The 21,688-nt window shown below is 36.4% G+C and overlaps 2 protein-coding genes across 9 annotated transcripts in view; one reads left to right on the top strand and one right to left on the bottom strand.

Annotated features, from left to right (window-relative positions):
- Nucleotides 1-6,467: 6,467 nt before the first annotated feature.
- Nucleotides 6,468-7,293, top strand: LOC131690545 (CDGSH iron-sulfur domain-containing protein 3, mitochondrial). The gene is made up of 4 exons (XM_058976410.1): nt 6,468-6,638; nt 6,697-6,838; nt 6,897-6,990; nt 7,047-7,293. The coding sequence occupies exons 1-4, from the start codon at nt 6,585-6,587 to the stop codon at nt 7,171-7,173; spliced, it is 417 nt and encodes a 138-aa protein (XP_058832393.1). The 5' UTR covers nt 6,468-6,584; the 3' UTR covers nt 7,174-7,293.
- A 1,763-nt stretch (nt 7,294-9,056) lies between these two features.
- The window catches only part of LOC131688425 (microtubule-associated protein RP/EB family member 1), a 40,193-nt gene continuing 27,561 nt past the window's right edge, over nt 9,057-21,688 (bottom strand). For 3 of the 8 annotated variants that reach the window (XM_058972634.1, XM_058972635.1, XM_058972636.1), the window contains exons 2-6: nt 20,318-20,586; nt 18,867-19,113; nt 12,655-12,889; nt 12,508-12,589; nt 9,057-10,002 (exon numbers count right to left, since the gene is read on the bottom strand). In XM_058972634.1, coding sequence (XP_058828617.1) covers nt 9,952-10,002; nt 12,508-12,589; nt 12,655-12,889; nt 18,867-19,113; nt 20,318-20,584 — 882 coding nt within the window. In that variant the 5' untranslated portion in view covers nt 20,585-20,586 and the 3' untranslated portion in view covers nt 9,057-9,951. Of the gene's footprint in view, nt 10,003-12,507; nt 12,590-12,654; nt 12,890-18,866; nt 19,114-19,940; nt 20,188-20,317; nt 20,587-21,688 lie in introns of all 8 variants that reach the window. The other 5 variants (XM_058972637.1, XM_058972642.1, XM_058972641.1 and 2 more) reach the window with 5 other exon arrangements.

The following is a 21,688-nucleotide window of genomic DNA, read 5'->3' as shown; positions in this document are numbered from 1 at the left end:
CAATACGTTTGCCACAAGTGCATATGACCTGCCAAATCATGTGCTTCGAAGCGAGTTTCGTTAACTTGTTCCGTTTGAAGCGATCATCCACAGCAAACTTGTGCAACCCGGCACCTGCTTCCTGCTTACAATCCGCTTTGATATAGGGCCCATCATCAATAACGCAGCACCGGTAGGCGGTATTTCGTTGTCAGCATCGCGTAGAGTCCAAATCGGGACGAACGCTAGTACTTTTTCAATCAGGATTGTTTCTTGGCCCTCTGGACTTTGCGAAACATCAAGTTTTTTGTCCAAGTCCCGCGTTGAAATGAGCAGTCAGACCTCTAAATATTTTTTAAGCCCTTTTTCCTGGTTTTCGCTCAGCTTCTTACTTGTGGACACTGTCATCTGTTCCTGGAACTGTCGGAAAACCTTTGAGGCGGTCGAATGATGTAGTTTTCCCAAGGCGGGATGCGACATCTTAGGATTTTGCATGTGGGTGAACAAAACTCTTTCGCGAATGGTTTGCTGATTTTTTTTCCATATTAACCGGGATCTCATTGCCAACTGCAAAAAAAATTAGGAAGGATTTATACTTTTCGCTAAACCAATAATAAGCCGCATGATTATTGTTGTTGTTTATTAACGACACTTTACCCCTGAGAGTGCATTCGTGTCGGAAAATGGGATTGATTGGACGATTTAGGATCATGGTTTATATCTTCTGGATCCATGGATGCTGGGATGTGCCAGCTTCAATTGTCGATAGACAACGAGCCGAGTCTGTCATGAACAGTAGATCGTTGGAAGTGCAGTATGCAGTTACCAGTGTTCTTATTGCAAACGCTTCAGTAAATAACACGCTGCACTGTGGCGGTAGACCATTCGATTGTTGGAAATGTTCGCTCCTAACGAGTCCCATACCATACAATAGTCAAGAAGTGACAATGACGGACCCGATTTGTAGAAAGGAAGTTCGTTGACCACGTGGTAGCTTAGCTCCGATCATTTTCAGATTACGCAGCCTGGATTCGCATGCCATCTTCGTTAGCTTGCAATGCGCTTTGAAATTCAGCGATCAATCGAGAGTGATACCAAGGGTTTTCAGATGATTTTGTGTCAGTATGCTACTGTATCTATCCTGATGGTTTGCTTGCGCTCACGACGGGTATTCGGGCTACAGTAGAACATGCTGGGCTTTGTTGCTGATATCGTAAATCCAACACTTTTTGCCCATCTCTCAATGGCTTTCACTGCTGACCGTCGTTTTCGATAGAGTGGTTATTCTTTTTTACCCGCACCACAGGAATGTCGTCGGCATACAATAGAGCTGTCACGGCATTCGGAAACACCGAGAAGATAGGTTGGATTGCTATGAGGTATAAGGTAACTGGGAGCACAGTACCGTGTGGCACACCATTTCCCCACTGTAGGTTGCGCGATAAATGCCCGTCGATGTTTACCTGGAACATACTTTCTCCAAAGAAAGTTAGTGAGCCTGTTTATCATGTTAACCCTAGAAAGTTACACTTACTTTTTCCACCTTAGAACGTTGAACTGGGGTTCAAACGTACTCCACGCGTTTGATTTCAGTTTTCGCAGGTAAAAATGCAAGCAAAAGAAATGTTTTATATATCATTTTCTTGGTTTTTTTATTGCGAAAACAGCTGTATAAGTGAAAGTTCAAATTTTATTGAATCAATGATACATAAATTGTTTCTCTTTGTGCGGTCGTTCTGCACATCGCAGTGTTTTTGTGCTGCTCTATTTTTAATCGGTGTATTTCACTCTTTGTGGCTCATTGTGTGAGCAAATAACAAGCCTGATGAACATCGCGTTAGCCCTTTAAAAAAATTAATTGCAAATTTAACAATTTCTATCGCTTACCGAATGCGACGCTACTATCTAAAATCATTCCCAAAAGTAACATCGTGTCCTCGTCTGTGAAGCAACAATTTTTATAGAAGTCATATGTGCCAGAAGGAGTATTTAAACTCTGTTATATTTTCATGTAATTCCTTGGCTTGTAATCACCAATAGGCTTCCGAGCCGAACAAGAAGTTTAAAGAAAAATCTAATTCCTACAGCTTTACATAAACGATATATACAGCGCCTCATGCTTATTATTGTAATTACATGCAAGGAACCCACTGAACGAATCAACGAATGCATTCGATGAGTGAGTGAATTTTGATTCATCCAGAATGGAATTTCTGCCTGTTCGCTGACATTCGGTTCGTTTCTAGTATTTTTTTAACGAATCACTCACACAGTGCGTTCGCTGGCCATTCGGATTGCGCAAACATGGTGATGGAGGGAGGATTCATCGCATTCTCCCATGGTTCGTTGCTCCATGCTCACTATGCTGATTGCGTGCGGCTGAACCAAGGATAAATGGCTATCAGATGCAATCAAACGAATGAGTGAATTTTCCTATGCCTGGCTTTAAGGTCAGTGTATACAGTGTCTACTTGAGATCAATTTTCGATGTTTTTAATACAGTACGAATTAAATTGGGCAAGATTGGTGGTTATTGATCTGCCTGAAAAAAGCCATGTTGGTCCTTTGATATGTATGCTTTGATCTCACGAAAGAGCATGTTTCCTACTGGGATCTTAAACAACTTTGATCCAGCGCAGAGCGAGGTAATGCCACTATAGTTCGCGACATTTTGCTTGTCACCTTGTTTAAAAACTAGAAACATTATTGGTTTTTTTAACGCACGGAAAACACTGATTGTGACAGTGAAATGGATGCATGGAAATCCTGAGATGAAACAGAAAATCAATAAAGTGAAAGGAAAAATGCTGCTTTTACAAAACCGATTCTCTAAACCGTACGAACAATTGAACGATAAATCAGTCGATGGGGAAAAATTTCAACATGCCAACTGGGTGATCGTGTGACACGTAAAAACAACAGCACCATTCACTCTATTCACACTCAAGATCGATTTTTGACAAATCCAGCTGAAATCGAACATCATATATACAATTTCTTCAAAAGTCTATTCGCACAAGAAAACGTCGAAGCAAACACGAACTTTACATTAATCTGTTATATTCCAGCAGATTCTGAATCGAATAACCAAGCAATGAACGAGATTACTACCGAGGAAATTTACATGGCAATCAGATCAAGCGCATCAAGGAAGTCCCCAGGCTGCGATGGGCTACCGAAAGAATTTTTCATGAAGGCATTCAATATTATACATCTTCAGTTAAATCTAATTCTTAATGGAGCTCTAAACGAAAACATTGGTAGAAATTAACATCAGGAGAAAATCGGGTAGACTAATATCATTTGACTTAGATCACGCCTTTGACCGTGTAAATCAAAATTTTCTGATATCTGTATTGCGAAACATGCAATTTCACCCCGGATTGATATCACTTCTTGAAAAAATAATGTCCGCATCATTCTCAAAATCAACGGAAATCTGAGTGCTGAACTCCGATAAAACATTCAAATATATAGCTACTCCACAACGTATAAACATAAGTCCAGAGACTAAAAGCAGGGCTCTAAAAATATTTTTAACCCATGTAAATTTTACATTAGATGGTAGTTATACTCTGTCGATAGCTTCACTGGAGTTTTTTTTAACCTGTAATTGCTTTTAGATAATAAAATGTCCTAATCAGATCGAAATAAACATGTTAATAAAAAAAATGGTTGAAAATGAGTCGTAGAGGTGTACACATTTTGCTCGCGCATCTTTTCAGTATAATACAAGGGATTCAATCTGGCCCCATCGAAGTATACTTTAACTTGCTTATGGTAGCTATTAGGTATTCGTCAGTAAATTGTACGTTTCCGAAATTGTTTACATCACGAAGCCCATAATCCACCTGACTTGATTTAGCCGATTCATTTTTGAACACACTCGAGAAGTGTTTCGCGAACAAGTTACAGATCTATGCTTGTGCCCTTGAAGTGCTAAGACTGGTTTTACCAAAAAAAATTTCGCCCTAGTGAGAAATTTTGGTTTTTGCCAAATTTTCCTCCTTAGGGTGAAATATAGCATAGTGCTTTCGCATAGGCCTGCTAAGCCAAGACAAGCTTCGACTTCACTGTGTCTCATCAGCATAAACAGAACTTCTGCTCGAACGGGACATCACGTTTGATCAGTCGTTCGATTGAAACACAAAGTGTGTTTTAGTTTTAAGGGATTTGCGTCAAGCCGGCGCTAATCTATTCCGACAATAAGTTAGTGTCGGTTTCTGATGAGGCGAAGCCGAAACGCAACTGAGTATGAAACGCTACAGGTTTTTAACGCGAAAGTCAAGTGGAAAGTTAATACTTTACGACTCAATAGCAAGCTCGATAGCATTCAACATTCAATGAAAAATATGTCATTCACGTGGAATGTGTTTGAATTTAATTTGAAACACCACATGAAATGCGTTTTAAGGTTGCACAGAGAATGCGCAAATTTCGCAAACGAAAAAGCAGTTTTTTCCACACCGTATGTCAGATCTTCATAAAAATCAATCAGCGTATGTAGAATGTTGTTACAGTACTGCTGATTGATTTTTATGAAGATCTGACATACGGTGTGAAAAAAAACTGCTTTTTTCGTTTGCAAATTTTGCGCATTCTCTGTGCAACCTTAATGGATTGCCATATGAAATTCGAATGAAAATGATTTATTTTACTTTTCAACATGAAAACGAACATGAAAGTGATGTTTAATTGCATATGCACTAAGAAAAATTATATGGTAACATGTACCATATGAGGAGGTAAATTCGACTTTTCGAGTGTAGTGGTTTTTAACCGACTATAGCATCAGGTCACATCAACTATACCCATGTTCAAGTTTACTATACAAGAGCTCTTGACCACAATAGTACTATTGAACATTGTATTGTAAGCATGACCATTATAAGTGGGATGCTCACCGTAACAATGTTCATAGTTATCTCGACTTGGAAGTGTTTGTTATAACTAAACCAGTAGAATGGAATTATTTACCAGTTTTACCATGCTTTATGCATAATAGTCAAATTGAACACTCTGTTGTATGAATGACCATTAAAAGTGGGATGCTTGGTATAACAATAAGCATAGTCATCCTGAGCAGGGCCTGCTTTCAATAACTAAAACCTTGGGGTTTTGACATTTTCCCCCTAGTTATTTTAAAAAGGGATATCATTGTTTTGGAAATGACGCGAGCCAATATGGATGGTGAGGATGGACAAAAGAAAGTTTGAGCCAATCTAGCTTTTGGAAAGTATCCCTTAGTTTATTGATGCTACACATTTTTTATATAAATATTAATCGGCTCAGCAACCATATCTCAGCCTCCTTTTTTCTGCTCTTACGCTTAACTGAAAAGAACCAAAAAATATTTATGATTTTAAAACATCGTTTTTGAATTCAATTGAAGTATGTACTCACATAGTGCAATAAAGCAAAGCAAATACTTAGTAATACAGTCCGTTGCGAAACATGACCTTCTGTTTCGTAGGACTTGAAACCGATTCTTAGTGTACAGACCATTTGTGAGGCTCATATTTGGCTACTAAATAGCTTCCCTGACTGGGACTCTACCATACAACGGGTAATGATGCTATCACCTTACCGTAATATTACAGAGATAATATTATTGCGATAGTTAAAAAAATAAAATTACAGAGTACGCCAAAAAACACGCACGTATGTTATTTATACATTTTTCACTGTAATGGCCGCATCCTGCAGAAAGACTTAATGGGATCGCAAACATTGACAAGTTTTATGGTTGTTAGTAATACAAAGCATTGTCAGCTGAAAATCACTATACGCAAAAGCTGCTTTCGACAAGGGTAAAGTCCACATCAACGGTGTATATAGTTATTTTAACCTTTACATTCCTATAACAACTATACCTTTAGTGTTCACGACTTATTAATATATTGTGCAGAGGACAATCAAACGAAAAGTAGTTATAACAATGGCACTGTTTACATTCAAGATGTTTACCATGTTCATATTTTTATTTTTACTTGAATTTTAATAGTGATTCACACTATTCATTTGTCACTTTATAGATGATAAATATTGTTGGAGTGAGCATGTTCAAATTGTCGTAAATAACAACAGCATAGTTAAGCGGTAATCGATTTTTGTAGTATTTTTTGGGATACAGATGTTTAGTATTACTGATCTCATGGTCATTACTGCTATTTCGGGGAATAGTTAAAACAACCACGAAAGTCTGGTCACAGATACTACAGGTTTTTTCTCAGTGTGGTTTTATTGTGTGGATTATTTTCAGTGTAATGCACTGGCACAAACGAAATTTTACATTTGGAAATATCGCCCTTTTCACAAAAAGACGTTGAACTGAGTTCTTGTCGCCCGGTCTCACGAACACTTCTGCAGCTTCCTGGTTGAAAACAATCCCATTTGATTTTGCCGTCTTTGTTTATTATTTTCCACCAGCTAGTGATGTAGTGTTTGTGTCATGTGCCGTGTACGTACATGAGCCGTAGAAAAGTCTACTGTCAAAATCATCTGATATTGACCGCTGATAAAACAAAATAGTCCGTGTAATCGAAAGCCTGGATATTTATTATAGCATTTTATAAGTTTAATATTGATATTATAAACATCTCGATATGTCTGGTTTACTTAAAAAGGTGCCGTTTCATCGTGTTAGTTGTAATGTGTTGGTAATGTAAAGTAAAACTAAATTCCGTGTCGTCCACTAATTATACACAACTTTAACAGCGAACATTTGTGTCATCTCACGTACGAACGAGCGATGCTAAAATCCCAAAAAACGTGATAGCCGATCTTTCTACGTCCCAGTACCAACAAGCGAACGGTGTGGTTTATGACAAGAAACCTTTCAAAATCGAACTTGTTGAAGGTAAGTTTACACAAATTCGATCCGAGATGATCAATCTAATTTTTACAATGTTCGATAGGCAAACGCTATTCTTGGTGTTTGTGTGGTAGATCAAAGTCACAGCCTCTCTGTGATGGCACCCACAAGCTGGAGCAGTATAAAATCACGCAAAGGTATGGGAGCATGGTGCTTGGTAATTATGTTTAAACCATCTATAATGTCTTTACAGACCTGTGCGGTTCCAAGTGGAAAAGAGTGGCACCTACTGGTTATGCAACTGCAAGCACACAAAAAATCGTCCTTTCTGTGATGGGACGCATAAAAATCAGGACATTCAGAAAACAGCAGGAAAGTGAATTACAATTCGATTTGCATTTTGTTAGTAGTACAGATTAATTACACTATTCGGAATAATTAGGCGCTTTGTTAATAAAATTCTGAAAGGATTGGTATCTAGTTTTTCTACGGATTTATATCGTGAGTTTTTAAATTGATTCATCATACAAGAGAAATTATCCACATAATAATACGTTGTTAATGCATCAACATTACGTTTCTGTCGCTAGTCATACAAGAGCCGACTATAAATGTTGGCACTGATGAAACAAAGAATTTTGTTACGTGAATGTAAGACAAAGTATGTGCCTTCGTAACCATCACCTGAACTTGAACGAGTGTAACGGTAAAATATCATTAAACACACCTTTCTCAATTATTGGCAATGGCTAGGACACAAAATGTGCGAACCACTTTATCCGTATATTCTTTTGTTTTTTGAGAACAAAAACGATAACTTATAGCCTGGACGGAAGCGAGATGTTGGGTAGGTATAAATGTACGTCCTTTGGCAGCCACAACCTCCCCTTGCATTTTATAGGAGGTTTCACCTAAGCAAATGAAAAATTATCACTTTGTTCAGGGAAACGAACTGATAGAACATGCCTTAAATGTCGGGAAAATAGTTGTTTTATAAAAACATATTTTCGATTTTATACCGTCAGAACTCAGAAATGATGCCGGCGTTGGCGGTAAAACATGATGATGAGTTATGTTCTATCAATGACCATGCGGTAGACTTGGAGGATACAACGCCCAACTCCTACTCAGCAGAAGACTTCACATTTCCTTTCGATCATATTCGACTGTCCTAGTCCATATCACCCTAGTCCTAGTTTTCCGTTCTAAGTTTATAACTGATTAGCTCTAGAATACCTATCCGCCTTTCAATTTCATTACTTTCGTTTCTCTTAGTCTCAAATTTGCCGAAAATAGCCAACAAAATTGAAACAGTAGAAATGATTTTCCTTAATTGCATCATTGAAGTAAACATTCGCTTTAAACTTTCAATCATAAGTTCAACTAAATGTGTACAACTTATCTACTCATAGGTAAAATGGTAAATTATTGGTTCTATGCTTTCTAGTGTGCAAACGTGCAAGCAAAGCAATGGGACTTTAGCAGATTAAGATGTCCTAGTCAGGATTGTTAGTTTTTAGTAGGTTTGTGGCACTACAATTATTATGTACACTAAAGGGCCAAAAAGAATGTCTGTTTAAAAAATATGCCAAACCAAAGACTACTTTCTAACGAGCGAGAAGTTGTGACAACTTTAAAAAATTTCAGATTGAGCCTGACTTGACAATAGACGTGGCAGTCACTGACTGTTGCTTGACTGCCAAGTCTATTGAAAGTTAACGTTACACAACGGAAAGTTTGCTTTTTTGTGAGTTGTATTTTCGACAACAGTCATTCGAAAAATCCATCCGTCGCATTGCATAATAGAACTGCGCGTAGCCGGAATATCTGTAGTGCTATCGCATGGACTCAAATGTGGTAAGGCTGTCATCATTTACCGAAGTGGAACTACTGCTGTTATTTCAATTATGGTATTTTCTATTAAATGATAAGAAATAAGTTGTAAATTGTAGCAGTAAATTGATCATACAGAAAAGATTTGTCGCAGACCCAAATTCGGTTAATGTTATATTTGTTACCTTTTTCTTAATTTTTAATGTCATATACTGTTTTGTATGTAGCAAATCTAAAAGTTGCGCAGGCGACAAACATAGCAGAATAGAATATTTTGATGCTTTTTTCACGACAGTAATAGAATAAAAAAAATAGTAGCAACTTTGATCGTTCTTCTTCCACTTAGCTTGTTATAATATTTGATGTAACAGTTGTTTGTTTCGTATTATAAATACATTTGCGAGAACAATACTGTCCTTATAACAGAGTATTTGAGCTAATGCTTGTGTTTATTTTACACCTTGTTCTGATACAATTGATTTACAAATAAATTTAGCACAACTGACTTTCACGCTTCTGTCTCTTTCTGATAATCCAATCGATATAAATCGTATTCACGATAATTATTCGTTAACTTTCAGGTTTGTTTGCGTTGGGTCTGTAGTATGAGGGTAGAACTTAGCTAGTCTCATTCCGGATCTCGCTTAGATATTGTTGTAAAGGTTTGCAATACAAATAACAAGGCATAGCTGCACTTTAGTGTGCTAAGAATGGACCACTGTTTTTGCTGGTTCGTTACTGGCTCAGACTGAGAGGAGTAACATAGACAGAGCATTTCAAAACACGCCAGATCACTACATATAATACACGAGGAAATGCATAACAATACATTGTGTGACTTTCAATTTTGCACCAACTTCAAATACTTTCAATATTACAAATATTTGCTCTGCTACGATATACGAAAAATGCTGAGAAGAAATCTGTTTCGATGTTAAGCAAACTATACGTGGTGTCAGAATCGTTCACTCCATTCAACGTGGTTTTCGATGCAATCTATAAAACTAGCTGGCCTGATTTAGATTTTCGTTTTCTACTTGTTCGCGAAACAACTGCTTTAATTAGTCACGTTCATAATAGTTATTAATAATAATGAATTATGTTTAAATACAAAAAAACCTCATCACTACCACAATCTTTTTTCTCTCATATCTTTAAATTACAGCTTTCTCCTGCGTACTGCGTCTTGTTTAATTGCGCACGACGGTTTGTCCAGGGTAAGTTTCGATTTGACGCCGACATTCGAGGGTAGAGTATCTCGTTCATGCGCGAGAGTTTTCACCATTTGTAACAAACAGTGGAGAGCGTGTGTTTGACGAGATATCTTAGTACTCCTCTTCTTCTGGTGGCATATCATCCGGTGGCGCAAATCCGTCCTAATAAAGAATGAAAGGTAACATTTTAATATTTTAATCACATTGGTACACATTGGTACAAAAAAATAGAATATATTTTAGCTCTAGTGTGCGCTTTCTAGAACCATTTTGAATGCATAAAACATCTCGATTGTGTTAAAGTTAGGTGTTTTGGCGCTTTGGATTCTCCTCGTCAGTAACTAGCACCGTCTTGGTGTCAGATGATAAACTCGAACCAGCACCAATATTGGCACTAGTTAGATGCTAAATCCAAAAAGTCATACTTCTTGCACGAACATAAACAACCAACTGGTTTCGGAAGACAGGCACAGAAGTTCTGGTTTGCTGATGAGCAAAGCGAAAGAAATCGATTATGTCGGCAACCATCGGTTATGCGTAAGATTAAATAGTAAAATAAAATCCGTTTTCACCAAAACAAAACAGTTATTTGGTGAAATTTCAACCACTGCCCCATTTCTCTTAACATCTATCCGGTACACTCGATAAATCTTGTGTGAAGAACTAGACAAGATAATGCTCAAAACATGATCCAACGTTATCATAGAAGATGTAAATATACTCAGTTTTTTACGCGGTGGATACGTGCGTGTAAAAAACGCGTTTAATACACAATCCGCGTTAATTCAAATCCGTTAAAAAAAAATTTCTCGCCTATTTAATAGAATGGAGTTTTAGCACTTGCTGAATGGAATGGTCAACCATGCCGAAATATATCAAATTGGCTAAACAGATCCGCGGTGAGCGGGCTAAAATTATGTTCTTACAATAAAAATTGCGTTGGTAATATCTGTGACATAACCAGAAAGTCGTGACTACACTTTGGACGTTTTAACAACTTCTAGCGCTGATAAGGATTGTTTTGCTTGATAAAGAAAAACGTCAATATATAAAGTAGAAGATGTATTGCGTCCTTTTCATATCCTAGACCAATACTTCATTTGATTGATCCAGTGGTTTAATTTGAAATCTGCATTACACAACACATGGTAGCTACACTTATACCAATCATGTTATGCTGACAGAAATCAGCAGCATCCAACGATCTTTGAATTCAGCACAAATATCGAAGGGGTTTTTTTTCCGAACCACCGTAAATATCATAAAGAATAGTTTGAAAATTTCTTATTCAAACATGTTATTTCAAATCTAATGATTATGTTAAATAACATAAGATTTGAAACATAATGTCCGAAGTGTTGTCACAACACAAAAATGATAATACTTAATCCATCGTCGCAATAGGTCATTTTCCATTAGTTTACTCTGTTTAATAGCGACATAATATAGTTGAGGTGTCGCTATTAGTTATGGATTTGTTACTGTAAGTTCTATAGAAAAAAATACAAATATGCTATGCTACTGAAAAAAGAAAAAGCGAGAATCTGTACTATACCCATCTTGGTTCGAGAGAATTATTAAACCCAGAAGCACTTTTTGAATGGTCAATTTCGAGTTTGGGAAAAAAAACTGGTATTTCTCGGATTCAATTGTGTTTGTCTGAAATCACATATGATAATTGAGCGACCGGACAGAACATGCTTCGTAAAACCCGTTTCAAATATATTAGAATATAAAAACCGGATATAAACTTCAAGCATAAAAATAGGACTGGGACATTCCTTTGTAAGAGTCGGGTAAAAAAAACGGAAAGAAATACATCCGATTCTTACAAAGTAGTTTTTGCCAGCCAACTTTTAATCTTGAACATCAATATATACGGATGTATTGATTTTTAAACGATTTTTATACTGTAGGTTCATCCTTGCCGAGTTTTACGGGTGAGAACTTTTTAAGCGATTCTTATGCTGAAGGATTTCTGTCCAATTTTTATGCTTGAAGTTTATTTCCGATTTTTATATCCTAATATGTTCGAAACGGGTTTTGCGAAGCATGTTCTATTCTTGCGACTTTTATTTTCGGTCGCTCAATTAAGGCGCATTACACAATTACACAATTTGAAAACTACTGTCCATTCGTATTACTTTATTAACCCATATTCCCATGTCTGAACAAAATTAATCAATTTTATAGAAACCGTCGCACTGTTTAAAACATGCGCAAAGTTAGGCACAACCCGTGTAAGGATTGCATATATTTTCATAGCCTAATATTTTTCGTGCTAACATTTTCATTAAAAAATAGAGTTCAAAATCCTGACACGAAAACAATTCAAATTTCTTAAAAGCGCAAGTATGGTGCGTACACGGTATAAAATATACCTAGGATATCAAAAAGCTTGGTAGTGTTCATTTCTTGATCCAATATTACTGGCAGCTCCCGAACATCCGTGCAACTACAGTACACACATTCCATCACCGTACCATGTCAAACTCATGCACCGAGCAGAAGTTCTATAAACCAATCGACCTAATGTTTGTTAGTAACGATTCATCATATTCGTACACCGGTTAACTAAGCAAAAATGTTTACTTCCTTTTTTGAGCCCGATCGGTGAATGAATTCGAAACGGTGCATAAAAAAAGTTAAAATAACAAATTAACTTACACCTACCTCCGTCGCATACAGAATGTTTAGAATTCTTTGGATCAGCTGATTTTGCGTATCGTTTTGTTCGTCTTCTTGACATCTAAAAAAGAAACAGTCTTTGGTAAATTACACAACAGCCACAAAAATTCTATCACACACACTTACAGTATCTCAATATCTCTAAGTTTGCTGAAATAGAAATCGCGTTCCTTTTCCAGCCCTTCTAGGTGTAACCGCATGTCCTGCACCTGATTGGTAAGTTCATCGACCTGCTGATTAGTCACGCTGTTCTGCGACGAGGACTTGCTGGCGGTCGCAGGGCCTCCACCAATGCCGCCTATCTGTCTGCGCTCCAAGTTGCCCATCGGTACTGTCGGTCTACTGGGTGTGACTTTTGATACTGAATTAGATTAGTTGATTTTGCGGGACACGGGTGTTTTGGTTATGTTGTTGATTCGTGAGATCAACGGAAGACAAAATAACAATGTATTACAAACAAAAGAAAAAAAAACTATAGTTTCATGCAATTAATGCTACGGTTATTTCCAACAACCCGACCTTGCTCGAGTGGTTGAAACCTACACTACGACAAAAAGTCTCGAAAGAGGAGGAAGGCGGGAAGGACAAATTTTGCTTTGATGTGATATATGCATTTAGAATTGTTTTTTTTAGTTTCAAGCGTTATTGATGTAAACACTAGCAACGAAATTATTGATGTCAGACTGTTAATAAAATGCTTATGAAACTCATATACACAATACACTATAGGACGGTATGGTTCATAGGAATAGCAAATAAAATAAGTCAATGCGAGAAAATCAATGATGCAAATAAAATGTATATACACATATATATAAATTTGTTAGATAGTGGCCATGGCATGACGGTTGCGATATTTGATTTTATTACAGCCTTGATTCATACCATGTGCATAGCAAGGTGAAATAATTGACTCTGAAACAACGTAATGTTCATAATCAACACTAGCGAAGCAGTATCACTAAACTGCCGTCATGTTCTGTTGCATTTTTGTACTTAGTGTACATAATAGGCTAATAATTTTGTATCGGTAAATTAATAGTGACATTCAACGTTATTCGAGATACATCCACATCGTTCACCATAGTTTTTTTTAGCGTATGGTTGGCTTGCGTTTTGAAGATTATTGAACAAATTTCCTTTTGTGATTTTCACTAGTTTTGGAAAGTATGCCGAAATGTAATGATGGATTATACAGGGAAAAAAATTGTTTCGTCTAGTCGCCTGTCAACAGTAACGTTGTTTGATACATATTGTCTCTAAATTTTTAACGAAACCAATTTTTATTAATTGTTTTTCCCGAATAAAGGAGGAAAATTATGAAAACTTTGGGTTCCAATACCATCAAAACAACGGGGATTTTTTACATGGTTACTCGAAATAACGCGGATTTTTTACAGGGTTTCTTGAAATAAAACGGATTTTTTTGCACCGGATGACCGTATCTTTAACCCTTAAATGCATGAATTTCATTTTTCCGTGGTATTCGTTTTTCAGGTTGGATACGATGAATACCTCTCGTTGAGGCTTTATATCCCAAATTCGGTATATTGCCAAATGGCAACAGTATGCATTTAATGGTTAAATCGGTATATCAAATCAATATTAAGTCTTCAAAAGGGCTAAAGAGATTTTTGTAAACAAACTTATTTCGCTCACTATTCCGCTGAATTTCGTGAAAAATAGATTTTAATCAGCATCTTTGCCCTTTATAGTAGCAATTGCAAATGTTTTCTCTGCTGTAATTAAAACTAATTAAGAGAAAAAATCAAAACAAAAGTTTGTTTACAAATCCTATTACCCCTTTTCAAAAATTTATTTGGAAATGATGCATTTTATTATGTAAAATCATGTCTCTTTGAAAACCGTGAAAAAAACGTCCAAAAAAGGTCCGTACAAACATCCGGTGAATGTCAAACAATTGAAATACGTTCCGTTATTTTTCATGCAATAGATTGTGATTTCTGCTAGTTCCGGTTTAATAATCCGCAACTGTTTTTTATACTTCACCTCATTAAACATCGTATTTCGTTCAGAATCTTATATCGAGTATTTATATAAAGTTATTGGAAAATCATTAATCATATTTAGCATGTTATAAGCAACAATAATGAATAAGTTTTCTTCCAGGACGTATATGGAATTATTGTCACAGATACTTCGAAATTTCATTCAAAATTGCTGCACATTTTTCAGACTTATTTGTGCAACCATTGTGTAACATATTGATGTTCTTGATGTATTCGAAATCTATCAATTTCTCTAGAGCAAGTTGCAATTAAAACATCGCATTGATTCCGCTTCTGTCTTCTTCCTGCTCTCCTCTTGGGTCCCCTAAGTCTGAAGCGGAGCAATCGACTATTAAGTAGATCAGAGCTCCTCCAGTTATTCTACCAGTTATTCTTTCTGTTTTAGTGTATATTATTGATTGCTTAAATGATTGTTGCATCAGATTGAATTAACCTGTTGTAACACCACTATGCTTGTTTAATATAGTGGATATTGTTAGGCGTGAACCTCCTCATCAGACGTCCTCTCGTCCTCCTCCTATCTGCTTATTCGATTCAATTAGGAAGATTAATATGTTACAGCTAAATTACTGAGAACAGACACCCAGGAAGATTAGAGAAGCAACCCACCCCCTTCCCCCAAAGTGAATAGCCAGTTTTTAGTACAATTATGTATTTAAAATAGGCTTGATCTATATTCACATGCTTTCGGGACGCAAATTATCCAAATTTCTTTACCTTTTCATATGTTTGTTTCCATTATTTTTATAACTACTTACTGTAATTTTAGCTAAAATTATCAAGATTTTAAACTGATTACTAAAAAACAAATCTCGACAAACATATGATTAGGGCATATCAGCCAACTATCAAAATTCACTTTATGTGAAAATTTCAAGCAAACCGTTACTCTCCAATCACAGATGTTGATTGCAAAGAAAAAAAAGTTTTCTTCTTCATTTACTGCTGTGAAGTGTGTTCAGCCAAAAACGAAAACTTTGACAGTACGCTTTTACGCCCTAATCGGGTGAATGACCGTCAGGTTAAAACACAAATAAACAATTACAATTTTACGCCCTAATCATATGTTTATCGAGAAATCATGCTAAAAAGGAAAAAGCTAATAGAAATTCGCAATTTTGTTCAAAATTATTTTTTTAAATATACTAGACATGATTGTACGTCGATTCCCGGTTTACCATTTCCCGGAAAACCATTTTCCGGAATGTCATTTCCCAGAAAACCATTTCCCGGAATGTACCATTTCCCAGAAAACCATTTCCCGGAATGTACCATCTCCCAGAATATCATTTCCCGGAATGTACCATTTTCCGGAATACTATTTCCCGGAATGTACTATTTCCCGGAATACCATTACCCGGAATGTACTTTTTCTCGGTAATTATTTATACTATTGAAATCTAAAGTTAACATGTAATTTGAACTTTAAGAACAAATCCAGAGCTATGTTGACTTACATATATGGTATTCTATAGCATTCAAAATCTTATCATTTTATAGAAGCAATATCATGAACAATCCACTAGAGATTTTGAGCCGAGTTTACAGAAACAGCCCAACGAATCATGTGTTTTTTACCTTCCAAGATGTTTGTGGACCTGCATACACGTGGGCTGGTTACATAGAGAGAATTCTGGTTTCTAAAAACTTTAATTATCACGAGCGTTTACAATTAACCATTTTTTCGTGAATGGTCTTCGAGATCCAGAGGAATGGGTTAAATTTATCGTCGAAATCAAAGGATTTCATTTTCGCCGTTACAGAAGAGTAATCTTGGATTTGTTCAATTATTTTAACAAGGAATCCGTGAAAAAGAAATATTTTTCCTTTTGTAGGAATCATTCCATTTACGTATATTTAGATGGAACACCGAGAGAGCTACCAACTTTTAAACTAAACTAACCTATTCTCCTCTATTCTTTATTTCACATTATTCCGCGACAAATAAAATTTGCAATCAAGATATGATAAGCTTTATAGATATTGATTTACTGTGCTGGAATAAAACATGATGACATTCTTCTGCATTCCAAGTTTTTGTTTGATTCGCTTGACACCTTATCTTTGCTCTCTAATCATATTAATAAAAAAAACAAGCTCTCATAAACCAATAAAGTACCAGAAAACAGATTATGCTTAAAAAAGGCAAAGTCTCAAAGAAGATTGTTATGAATTAATAATTTCCAAAAAAAGTACTCAAATTTTAAAGAAGACAAATTCAAAAATATTTTTCATGATTTTCTCATCTCCAAAAGAAGGCGAATAAGCTCATAGAATAACAATTATAATTCAAAAAGTTATAACCCCATAGAAAATCCTCCCGATTTTCCCACCGACTAAATCGGCTTGCGTCGGCACAATCGGCCGACTATGCCGCCAATTAATCGGTCGATTGTTGCACCGACTCTTATGGGGGTTTAACATGGACGTCAGCCGACTCAACAACCGATTAAATATGACAGACGAAATCTGTTGAAATCGGTCTATTTCAACCAATTAAATCGATCGATTAGTTGATAGTTGAAACAAATACAAATTTGTATTTGGTTTAAAACTGGAACCAGATTCACACAGATTAAATCTGGCGATTAATATGGTGACGAAAATTGTCCACCGACGAAACCCAACTTGCTCGTTTAATTAATCTGTCGACCTCGATGCACCCGTTTTTGTCGGTCGACTGTGAAATTTATTAACTGTCAAATTTTCTATGGGGATTCTGATGGGGAAGGTATGTTAGGACCACTAGTACTTAAATCCAATAAAACACCAAGAATATTTTGTAAGAGTACTTAAAATAATGTGAAGCTACATAGAAATAGAAAGTACATATAAATCAAAAACATGCCAAAAATAACGAACGACAAGGAAGCATGCATGTATGAGAAAGAACAACCGCAGATTTTTTAGATGCATAATCCATAAAAATCCCAAAATAGATATATCTGAAGCATTGTTTTATATGTTATTCTAACTTACCATTAAAATCAATAAAATTATAAACATATTTACAAACTACTTTTTTATGCTCTAGAGAGAATTTCAAAATGAGTGGTGGCAAGGTACGCAAGGTTTAATTTATTTTCCGGGAAATGGTATTCCGCGAAATGGTTTTCCGGGAAATGGAACATTCTGGGAAATGGTTTTTCCGGGAAATGGTACATTCCAAGAAATGGTTTTCTGGGAAATGGTACATTCCGGGAAATGGTTTTCCGGGAAATAGTACATTCTGGGATATGGTTTTCCGGAATATGGTATACCGGGAAATGGTATTCCGCGAAATGACGTACAACCACTAGACATGTATGTAAAGGTATAATTTCATTCATTTTTCAATTCCATTTGAATTTATAATTTTCCAGAAATATTTTCAGTGAACTGCACAAGTACTATTTAAATTGGTTATAAGCCAAAACAAGAAGAAAATATTTGCTTAATAGCTGCAGTTTTTTCGTAACATAGTTGTTCGCGTTCCCTGGCAAACAAACACAAACACACACACACACACACACACACACACACTCACACACACGCACACACACACACGCGCGCACACGCACACACACACACACACTATGCTTGACACTTTTGGGTTGTATATGATAATTATCGACTAATTTCTCACTATAAAGTTTGGTGGTTTTTGATCCGACACCCTGAAACAACATAATTTCTCAAATGACAAGATTCGGTAATCAATATTGATGATAGCTTACAGCCTCCGGTTGCTGCAGATTAGCTTGGATAAATAAATGTTCGAATAGCCGTTGCTGTTTTCAGTGCGACAACGTTATGCCAAAAATAGTCTAAGCTAAAATTGGAACTGAAACTTTTTAACCAGGTTTGTTCTGGTATTTAATTTAGTTCATGTGGATTTCAATACTAAAAATCACTAATATGCTGTTATATGCATAACTGTCCCATGTATATAGAAAATCCCGTAGAACGAGGAGCAAATATGTGTATAACGGCAACGAACGCGAGACAAATAAGTTCTTTTAACGAGGGATGATCAGTGTAGAACGCTAGAAATATGTTAATAATTGATAAAAAAAAACCGTCACCATCCACATTCACTTATATGAAGGGTCAATTATAAAAACAGAACAGTAGGAAAACCTCAGTGCCCGACTATGGCACTAAAGAAGAAAATGGCACAGAAGAAAATAGGTACGCATCGAGAAGTAGGAATCCACATTGCTATGGAAATGTTGAACACAAAAACACACTACATGTACTAACAGAAGAAAATCAAAGCAAAAAGCTAGGTTAGGATGATAACAAAATGTTAAAGAAAAACACACATACTCGGTTTAATTTTATCTCGTGATGTGGATGAGACAATTGGTGCCTTGCGCGGTACGCCAGCGGCAGCTGCAATGCCGTTTCCTTTTGGAGCACCAGCAGTACCCATTCCCATCGGTAAATTATCCCGCGCTAGTGAGGCATCGTACTCTCTACCGTCATAATTGGCGTCGAAAAATTTCTTAAACCATTGCAAGAATTCAAAATTATCTTGAAAACGCCCTTTGATTAGTCTATCGATTGGGATAATCTATAAAAGAAAATAAAAGAAATTAAAATGTTAAAAAACGAAAAGTATGTTGTAAAATGTTCTTTTCTTCCTACGTGAAACCGCATTATGGGATGTATTTTAATTAACAACTAGCTTTGTTTTACATAATGCCAGTTATAGATGTAGCCATCTCTTTTCTATAGATTTCAATTGTTATTTTTTGTGAAAAAATCGTAAGCAGTGTTCAGAGAGAAAGAATCAATATTCAACCATGAATCAGTTATATACTGACTAGGCTATACTATTGTTATTTATTCTAAAATTTATTTTTGCTCTAATTAAATGAATGCCTAGCTTAGTAGAGTTTTCTCCAATAGATTAATAACCCATTTTTCTTAGAATACCAATTCGTCTATTAAAATTGATAAACTTTAATTCATAGTGAAAGGATCGTAAACTGCGTCTAATGTAAATTAATGGAAGGATGATCACCGTTGGTTAAACTAAACTAGAATTTTTGCAAACGTTCATGTTAGTTATGATAAATATTTTCGCTGATATTCAAAAACCTGTTACAACTATCTCTACGTAGAGATCGATTTTTGTAGCTATATTTAGTGATGCGGTTTCATGTGGTCATAATGTGCGGGGCGAAAAATAAATTTATTATTGAATGTTTAATATGCCCTTGACCCGATAAATTAGGACTAATATGAGATGTAATGCCTAATGAAATATTCTTTAAATCCATATGGGACTAGCCAATTCATTTCTCCCTCCTCATTCGCTTTGCTAAGAACACAAAAAAAAAACAAAATTTACTTCAACGAACAGAGTGAAAGAGAGAAAAGGTTAAAGTTCTACACTACCAGTGGAAGTGACGTGGTGAGTTGGTAGTTTCTGCGATTTTGGAGCTTGAATATGTCGTTTCGGAAGTTCTCCGACACCAAGTTCATTTTGTATTGCACCAGATCCAAGCGGAATTCCAAAACGAGCCTCCATTGAATCATATTCTCGGCCATCATAATTAGCGTCGAAGAACTTCTTGAACCATTGCAAAAATTCAAAGTTATCCTGAAAGCGACCCTTGATCAGCTTATCCACAGGAATGACCTAAACAAGGACGAAATTATGCTAAGGTCCATCTGGCATATTGGTCTAAGGGCATATGTTAGAGATAAACCATACCTGAAGTATGGTGTTACATGGCATAATTCCATGCCAACACGATGCAGCCACTTACCTTGTCCACATTCATCTTTTTGAATGCCGCCTGCAGGATTTTGAAGTTCTGAATATATTCGTGTTCTAAATTGGTACGAAATTTAACACGTTTCATGGGCACTGAACCTGGAAACAGCATGTCCATATACTGACAATAGGCAGCACCCGTGCATAATTCCTCGATCTTGGTAAACTGGGACCGGAGGCAATCGTTAACCCATGACAGCATATCATGCCTTGACAGGTTGTCTGTGGTTACGTTGGTCGAATACACGTTTACAGCCATTTCTGTAATAGAGAAAAAATGTATTATTGTAATCATTTTCTGCTGCTATGCCAAATCTAATCCTAATCGATACAATAAACCGGAACCACATGACCGTTATAGCAGCAACCAAATAGGTAAGCTCGAGTCCAATCAAGGTCAAGCTGCAAAACAATCAACCGAACTTAATTTCACCGCTACAAGCGTCATACATTCCAACAGACAACACAGCTGATGGTGCTGCTCGACGTCGGTAAAACACCAACCCGAGGAATAAGGGCGGGTAGCGATTTCCAGCAAATGCTTGTGCACATATTGACTCATCATCATAATTTGTCGTTTGCTTTTGGAAATAGGCACCTGCCCGAAAAGTAATGCTTCGAACTGAGCCACTCGTAGTTGAAGTGTTCAGTTTGCATATAACAGGAAGTTTGCCCAAAAAAGTAGTGAAAATAAAAATCACCGATCGAAAGTTGTAATAAATATGGAACTGCCACTAGTGAACAAAATATTTAGTTGTGAATGTCTTCCGACAAAACTGAAATATAAATGAAGTATCGGTGTGGGAGACTAGATACGTTGTATGTTGCACCAGTCGTAGGGGTAAAAGTTTACGTAGAATTTTTGTCTTTCTCGCTCTACTTATTATAAATGGATTCTACAACATTTCACCGAAAACCATTGTAGTTGCTACTCCGTGATTGACCAGAACAAGCGTAATTGCACAGAGAATCAACGAATGAGGCCTTGGAGTAGTTATCCATCCTCAATATGCACGTTTCGAGAATTCTATGCTTTGAAATGTCAATAACGGCTCCAGCAACGTTCTACAGTCATCGGGGAAGGGAAGGAATGTTAGCGTAATAAGGAGACCGTGTGTACCTCTGCATCTACACGTTTGCCAAGGAAGTTTTTGTTAGTAGGATGGGGTAGAGTTACAAAAACTTGGATTCACCTTGATGAGTGATACGATCTATGCGACTCTCAGTAGTGTTATCATGTGTTTATTGCTCTGGGCAGCCGCCTGCCGAGAATTTATGATAGATTTGTCGCTTCTTGAATTAATTTTGAAACGCGGCATTCCAAAATCAGTACAATTCAATGAAAATCGATTACTTTTAGTGT

Source organism: Topomyia yanbarensis, chromosome 3, assembly GCF_030247195.1.
Source record: "Topomyia yanbarensis strain Yona2022 chromosome 3, ASM3024719v1, whole genome shotgun sequence".
NCBI classification, from domain to species: Eukaryota; Metazoa; Arthropoda; class Insecta; order Diptera; family Culicidae; genus Topomyia; species Topomyia yanbarensis.
Note: the sequence above shows the minus strand (reverse complement) of the source record. Positions and strands in the feature narration are given on the sequence as shown.